We start from the raw sequence: 8,207 nt of genomic DNA on the forward strand, positions 1-8,207 counted from the left end.
GCCGGGTTAGAAAATTTTGGGCAACAAATTTGGTGGGTTGGGTCGGGTCAACCCACTTAAAAAGTGGGTTAAGGTGGGCCGGGTCAAACGGGCTAGATTGACCCATTTTGATAGCTCTACAACATATAATCATTAATAAAACAAAATAATTAGCAAAAACTCACAATGTTACACTATGGAATTAGAATGAAGTTGAGTCACTTATGTTTCTAAAGCTTCTCTCTCTAAGTTATCTCTCTAAGATTTCTTAGGAAAAAAACTTATAACACTCGGGTCTTAAAAAAAATCTTATATACATTTTTCTTATAGGTCAAACTGAATCTGTGTTCCAAAAAACTCCTAAACAACCTAAAATTTTCAAGAATTTCAAAATTTTCAGAATTTTCTTAACACTTAAACTCCAAAATCACAACATATAATTCATCATAATTAACAATAACGTACATGATTACATCACTCAAAAGAAAATGTGAATCTTATCCTTTCAAAATTATAAATAAATATTGATCCTATGATGATTAATTTTAAGAGGTGTTCATTAATATAGTGGTGAAGCATTATAGAGATTTTAGGCAATCCCTGTCCCAAAGGCAGAACTTGGTAAATTCTTGTGAAGGATTAAAACAATAAAATTATAATGTAATAAATTTAATAATAAATTATAATGTATTTAAATATTAGCTATTGTTATTTTATTAATTAATGGTTCTTTTGTTATTAAAATATTTTCTATCTTAATAATAACAGATTTTTTTTTTATTTACAAATTTTATGTCTTGGATGAAAAGGTTCACATGTATAATTCAATTTTTTTTATATATATCTTATGATGACAAATAAATACATCATTAGTTTAATTGATGTACATTGTTTTTTCAGTTTAATCCAATCCGCTAGATAGTTATTCCTAATGTCATTACATAATATAATGTTGAAGTAATAGTTAAGGATAAATAAAAGGAAAAATAATTTTAAAAAACTAAAATAAAATCATATATTACAGATTTAAATTTTCATAGTGAAATAAGGATGTGGTTTACATTTATATTTAAAAGTAAAATAGGGGAAAAAATGTGGTTGAAGGAAGGTATAGTTTATTTGTTGGTGGTAGTGGCTTTCACTTTCACAGTAGAGTGAGTTCCCCCATCAAAATCCAAAGAAGGAATATGCCATTCGGCCATGTAAATTGTTGGGCTCTTTGTTTGAAATATGAAAAGCATTTTGGTTATCCAATTTGTAATTTACCTCACTTCAAGTCTTAATCGACCTTTCATAGGGATATTCATTGATGGCCTATTGGTTCAAAACTGTTATTCATGTGCAAACAAAATATCACAAAAGTCGTATCATAAACGCCACAAAAGCATCCCACCAAATTTAAATTTGACTAGTTCAAAAATAAAAATAAAAATAAAAATACTTGTACAAGTTGTCCAAAAAAGTATAAAAGAAAGTTTAATTTGAATGCTCTTTTGTTGTTGAGTAATGAAAGAAGAGAAAAGGATACATATTTTATTGTAAAATATATATCAATTTTCTCTCTACGCTTCATGTTTCTCATAGGGAGTGTAAAGTATTTGTATAACTTTATTGTAAAATTTAATATTATTTAAATAATAAATTAAAATAATTATTATAAAATTAATAAATATATTATACTAAGTAACATTCGATGACAATATTAAACCTTTATATTGTCAATAAATATATTATATATTTATTTTTAAATATTTAATATAATTGTATGTCCAAAATCTGAATTTAAAATTATTAAAATTATACATTTTGAAAAACCTTAAATATAATACTTTGTGTACTTTTTAATCCTTGAATATTTTGTTCATACAATTTATTCTCTAAATTATTAAATCTTTTGTACTTTTTAAGTTCCTAGTCAACAATTTTTTTTTCCTAATCTCCTTGTTGTAAGTATGTTAATGGAATTTGGTAAAAAAAAAAAAAAGGTACGTTAATAGAATGACTAAATTAAACACGATTTTTTTCTTTATATATTTTTACTTTGAAATGTGTAAAAATACAATATAATACTTTTCTAAACACATTCTTGAATTATTAGAATTGATTTAATAGTAAAGTTAGAATAATATGTATATAATTTTAAATATAAATCTTAGTATTGTCATTGACTCATTATAATTTTGACAAATTAAAAAAATAAACACTCCTATAATATAAAGATAAAATATTTAAAGTCATACAATAGTATAAATATATAACAATTTACATGACACATAGTATTCTCATATTCTTTTTACACTTGATGCTCTCATATTTATTTTATTAATACTAGGAAGGAAAGGGGTACTTCATGCTTCTAAATATTTTTAAAAATAATATATATATATATATATATATATATATATAAATAAATAATAGTGTGAGCTGTTAATATTTATTCTTAAAAATTAGAAATATAATCATTCACAATTGTGAAGACCAAAAATGATTAAGAAAAAAAATTTCATTTATCTATTAGTATAGATTAAAATAGAAAACACCACTTTTCCGTCAAACTCTATGAAAATTGAAGGCTATTATTTTATTTTATGAAACTATTATATTGAGAGAATTTGAATTGTGTATGTTGACACGTAAGTCATAAAAAAAAAAAAAAAAAAAAAGGGTGTTTCATGTTTGGTTTGAGAGCATAAATTCGAAAGAAAAAGCATCCTTAATTCGAAAGCATATCCCTTTATAGTTTATACGAATACCACCTCCCCAATTAAGCAACTTAACTCCAAGTCTTACTCAACACCACCAGCGGAGATGGGTCTCCGGCGCACCCCCCTCCTCCTCCTCCTCCTCATCCTCCTCCTCTCCCCCTCCCCCAGCGCCGCCTTCCGCAAGAAACACAAGCTCCCGGGCCCCATCAAAACCATCGTGGTAATAGTGATGGAGAATCGCTCCTTCGACCACGTGCTCGGCTGGCTCAAGCCCTCCCGCCCCGACATCGACGGCCTCACCGGGAAGGAGTCCAACCCCCTCTCCGTCTCCTCCCCGGAGTCCCCCCGAATCCCGGTCACCGACGACGCCCTCTTCATCGACGGCGACCCTGGCCACTCCTTCCAAGCCATAAGGGAACAAATCTTCGGCTCCAACGTCACCTCCCTAACCCCTGCCCCCATGAACGGGTTCGCGCAGCAAGCCGAGTCCATCAAGCCGGGCTTCTCCAAAACCGTGATGAGCGCCTTCAAGCCCCAAATCCTCCCCGTCTACACCAAACTGGCTCACCACTTCGGAGTCTTCGACAAGTGGTTCGCCTCCGTCCCCGCCTCCACCCAGCCCAACCGCTTCTACGTCCACTCCGCCACCTCCCACGGCGCCATGAGCAATGTCCGCAAGGATCTCATCCACGGCTTCCCCCAGAAAACCATCTTCGACTCCCTCGCCGACAACGGCCTCTCCTTCGGCATCTACTACCAGAACATCCCCGCCACCCTCTTCTTCAAAACCCTCCGCAAGCTCAAAAACGCCCTCAACTTCCACGACTACGCCTTGAAGTTCAGGAAACACGCCGAGAAGGGGAAGCTGCCCAACTACGTGGTCATCGAGCAGAGGTACTTCGATGTCGAGGTTTTTCCGGCGAATGATGACCACCCCTCGCATGACGTGGCGGCGGGGCAGATGTTTGTGAAGGAGGTGTATGAGATTCTTAGGAAGAGTCCGCAGTGGGAGCAGATGGCCATTTTGATTACGTATGATGAGCATGGGGGGTTTTATGATCATGTTCCTACGCCGGTTGTCGGTGTGCCCAACCCTGATGGGATCATTGGCCCGCACCCTTATTACTTTGGCTTTGATAGATTGGGGGTTAGGGTGCCCACTTTTCTTATCTCGCCCTGGATCGAGAAGGGGACTGGTATGTGTTCCAAAGTTTTCAACTTTTTCAGATTTTTTATGGTTTAAGGCTTGTTTGCTTTGAAAAAAACTGTTTTTTTGAAATGTTTTTCGTCCGAATTTGGGAATTATTCATAAAAATGGAGACAGTTGGGGGATTTTTTCCCGCTCAAATATGTGTAAGGGACAATTTTTTTACGGGCAAGAGATATTTTTGGAAGCCCCAAATGATATTAGACACCTAGTGAGAGAGAGAGAAAACAGGAGAAAATATAGGAATGATAAATAATATGATTTGGGAGGGAGACAGAGAGTGTCCAAGAACCATTGTTCGAGCAAGAAAATGGGGATGTGTTCATTGGACAAACACTTTTGATGTGGTGAGAGGACGAACAAATTTTAGAAATTAAAAAAATGTTTTTGAAAATAGTTAACAAATGAGGCCTTAACTTAGTTTACTGTTCTTTTTTGGTTTTGATCGTACCAGGTGAGTCCTATTTTGGTTTTCTGGATTGAGTTTGTGGAACATGCTTTGGCTTTGGTGGGTTGAGCTACGGGATTTTGACTTGGTTTTGGAATTTTGATGTAGTAGGTTTATTTGGTTGGTGATGGTGTTTTGAGTACATGAATTAGTTGCTATCTGATTGTTTCTGTGGGATTTGTATTTGTACATGTACATGTGTTTGTTGATGTCATTTTGGGTCTTGACATAAGTTAACTGGCCTGTTGGTGGGTACTGGTAATTGTTTTAAGTTTTTCATGAATGAATATATGCTCACATCACTTTTGCACTTGATGGAGCTATGTGCATGTACCATTTCAGTATTCTTATTTATTTGTGGGAAAAGTTTTGCATTACTTCAAAATGATGTACTGAATTTTGAAACTCCTATCCTATGTACTTGTGTAATATACTGAAAACTAGTTTCGGTCATCTTTGTGTATACTGTAGTTCTCACTTATCAGACAATCTATGCCCCTAGTCCGTAGATTCATGTGAGGGGTAATAAACTAGTTTAAGCATTTATGGACTTGATTGATGATCGGTAAGATAGTAGCTTATTGCTTGAGCCAAATATGGAATATATGAGATGATAATGAGAAGTATTTTTACTCAATTGCAACATATAAGAATCGTGATATGCCTCTTGATATAATTTAATTTTTATATTTTGCAGTGATTCATGAAGCAGAGGGTCCAACTCCATATTCTCAATATGAACATTCGTCTATTCCTGCCACAGTAAAGAAGCTTTTCAATTTGAAATCCAATTTCTTGACAAAAAGAGATGCATGGGCTGGTACCTTTGAAAAATACTTTTACATTCGAGATACTCCTCGTGATGATTGTCCAGGTTTGCATCTACTTCTTTCATAGTTACATCTGATTTCAGCATTCTGGGTATTCTGTTATGTATGGGAGCAAAATCAATGCCTTTTGAACTATATGTGCTTCAGTGCGTGTTTGGTTCTACATCCATTATCTACGTTCTAAGTAAGAACTGTGATATGTATTGGGATATGAGCAAATTCCAAATTTTGGTTTCCCTCCTCCACCAATATTATCTATGCATTTTATTGAGCAATAGACTCTGAAATTTCCATCCATGGCAATTCATGCCAGAATGCAGTCTTAGAAATTTCCTGTGACTTGCATGCTAACTGCAGCAAGAAAAAGCTAGTAAGTTTCCATTTCTGTCTTCATCTAAAAACCAGATTTGGAAGTATATTGAAACATCAACGGTGCACTTGTACCTATAAAGATCCAAAATTTAGTGCACAAACCTTCGGATCTGTCTTTTTCTCTTTAGAGCCGTTTGGTGCTAGTGATTAATTAATTTATTTATTTCCCTTGTTATGTTTTTACATTATTTCCAATATGATTGTTTATATAGAAACTCTTCCGGAGATAAAGACACTAAGGTCACATGGACCAAGAGAAGACTCGAGACTTTCAGAATTCCAAATGGAATTGATTCAGCTTGCATCTCAGCTCAATGGTGATTATGTACTCAACTCATATCCAAACATTGGTAAGACCATGACAGTGAAAGAAGCAAACAGGTATGCAGAAGATGCAGTGAGGAGGTTCCTGGAAGCTGCAAAGGCTGCTCTTAAAGCTGGGGCTAATGATTCAGCCATTGTCACAATGAGGCCTTCCCTCACAAGCAGAGTTGCTGTGGGAGATAATCACAAAAATTTGGAATCATACTGATTCTCTCACTATATCGCTGTAAATATGGTATATATTTAGCATATTCAATATAATGTAGGAAAAAAAAAACCCAAGAGTTCTTAGTAGAAGTATTTTCAGTTCAAGAACAATTAACCATATAATTGATTATTTTTGTTCAAAATGAACAATCTGTTATTGATCACCACTGTAAGGTTGATTGTTCTTAAATTGAAAAGAATTTTACCAAGAATGATTTTATTTAGGAAAACTTCTCTTACATCCATATCCATGTGTCCGACAAAAGGTTTTTTTAAAAAAAGAGAAGCTTCTATAAATATTAATTGTATTTCCTAAATTGACTTCTGAAGCAACATAGTATGTACTATCATGTATACTATTGCCACGTATGCTATTGTTCTAATTTAGAAACAAAAGTACAACTTTATTTTTATTTATTTTTTGCAAACTGCTTCACTTATTTTCTAATATTTTATTATTTTGTGGATTTGTGATGAGAATGTACGACTGATGATATTAATGAATATTCGGATTAGCGGTGCTTTGGAATAACATAGTTTTTATTATTATTATTATTATTTATTATTATTATTATTATTGTTATTTTATATTATTATTATTATTATCTCATAAACACAACTTTGACTAATATTTTGTCTCGTTTTGAAAATTAATGCACTTAATACTAACAACATAAATAATCCTCAAAAACAACACTTTGACCAATGGGTTTTTACGAGGACACTTTTTTTGCTCTTTTAATGACGACTTATAATCAAAGATAATTTTATTTATTTATTTTTATATCTATTCAAGTACAAATTATATGCATGATATTTTTTATATAATTTTTATAATAACTATTAAAAGTCATATTTGATGATTTCTAAATAAATGATAATGTAAACATTTTAATTTATTCTACTTCCATTCTTATTTATAGGATTCAATTTAGAAAAATATTATTTTTTATATAAGATTTAATTCATAATATTTAATATATTAATTATAATTTGATAGAATACATTAATTATTATAGACTATTAAAAATACATACATTCTAATTGGTTAAAAGAATAAATAGTATTAATTATGAAAGAGAAGTAATATAAACTATGTATTCTAATTGATCAAGAGAAAGGTGAGTATTATTTAACAGAGAAAAATAGTATAAGGATAAATTTGAAGAAAAAAATATAAAAATAAAATAAATTTATTATTATCAATTAAATTAACTATTTTTCTTAACTTTGATGAATTAAGTATTTGGATTTTATATATATAGGAGTAAAGTAATATTATCTGTTATCTTTTCAAATTTTATTTTTAAATTAAAATTAATTAAATTTCTAACTTTTGTGTAAATTTTTTTTATTAAATTTTTTACTGAGGATATTTTTTTATTGAGGAAAATTATCTCATACCAGAAAAAGAAAGAAAATAATAATAAAAAATCTTCGGTAAAATATGTTCAATCTTTGGCCATTATGAGATTAAATGTGCTTGTCATTATAAATAATCTTTGGAAACAGAACTACGTATTGTCATAGAAAAAATTGATTCTCAAAACAACGTAGAGACACTTTATGGCGAAACCTTGTTTGTTGTTACCTTGCTTGATAATTTTATTTCTTCTAGCATCTGAAACTGGTATTCTTCTCCATGTTTCTCCTTGTTTGTGCCTTTTATATACAAGTATCTACATTTAAAAATTAATATATTATCTGCTTTAGGTTACATATAATGCATTCAAACTTGTGAAATGAGTATTTGTTTTGCAACCTTTTTTTTTTCTTTCTTCAATTAAGCTCTAAGGCATTATATTTTTCTTTTTCTTTTTTTTTCTTTTTTTTTTGCAGGTTTTGCAAACGCACAATGTGCCAAATGCAAATCCTCAGATCAATGTAAAAATTGCTCTGATGCAGATCGTTTCGGTTGCACAAAGGAATGCTTTAATGGATGTTGTCGTTGTAAATGTCGTCCACCTAGGGAAAATGTTTGATAAAGGACAATAATTTTGAATAAGACTATAATAAAATAAAGTTGAGGTTTTCATGGTTTAAATATAATGAAATGCAAAAGTTCCATGCTTCTGAAGTGGAATTCATTCGTAACGGGAGAAGTTGAAGTTCTTCATCAACATTTGCATCTCTTA

General features: G+C 31.8%; 1 protein-coding gene across 1 annotated transcript; it reads left to right on the plus strand.

The window, feature by feature from the left end:
• Window positions 1–2,694: 2,694 nt before the first annotated feature.
• Window positions 2,695–6,489, plus strand: NPC1 (non-specific phospholipase C1). The gene is made up of 3 exons (XM_020366329.3): window positions 2,695–3,880; window positions 5,037–5,213; window positions 5,754–6,489. The coding sequence occupies exons 1-3, from the start codon at window positions 2,788–2,790 to the stop codon at window positions 6,071–6,073; spliced, it is 1,590 nt and encodes a 529-aa protein (XP_020221918.1). The 5' UTR covers window positions 2,695–2,787; the 3' UTR covers window positions 6,074–6,489.
• Window positions 6,490–8,207: the final 1,718 nt, after the last annotated feature.

The sequence above is a fragment of the Cajanus cajan genome, chromosome 3, assembly GCF_000230855.2.
Source record: "Cajanus cajan strain Asha chromosome 3, NIPB_CcT2T_4, whole genome shotgun sequence".
NCBI classification, from domain to species: domain Eukaryota; kingdom Viridiplantae; phylum Streptophyta; class Magnoliopsida; order Fabales; family Fabaceae; genus Cajanus; species Cajanus cajan.

Bases quoted from the DNA above. Each gene is read 5' to 3' on its own strand.
- NPC1 (XM_020366329.3), top strand. From the start codon at position 2,788: ATGGGTCTCCGGCGCACCCCCCTCCTCCTCCTCCTCCTCATCCTCCTC. The intron at 3,881-5,036 runs GTATGTGTTCCA...TATATTTTGCAG, and splicing joins CTGGATCGAGAAGGGGACTG to TGATTCATGAAGCAGAGGGT. The intron at 5,214-5,753 runs GTTTGCATCTAC...TTGTTTATATAG, and splicing joins TCCTCGTGATGATTGTCCAG to AAACTCTTCCGGAGATAAAG.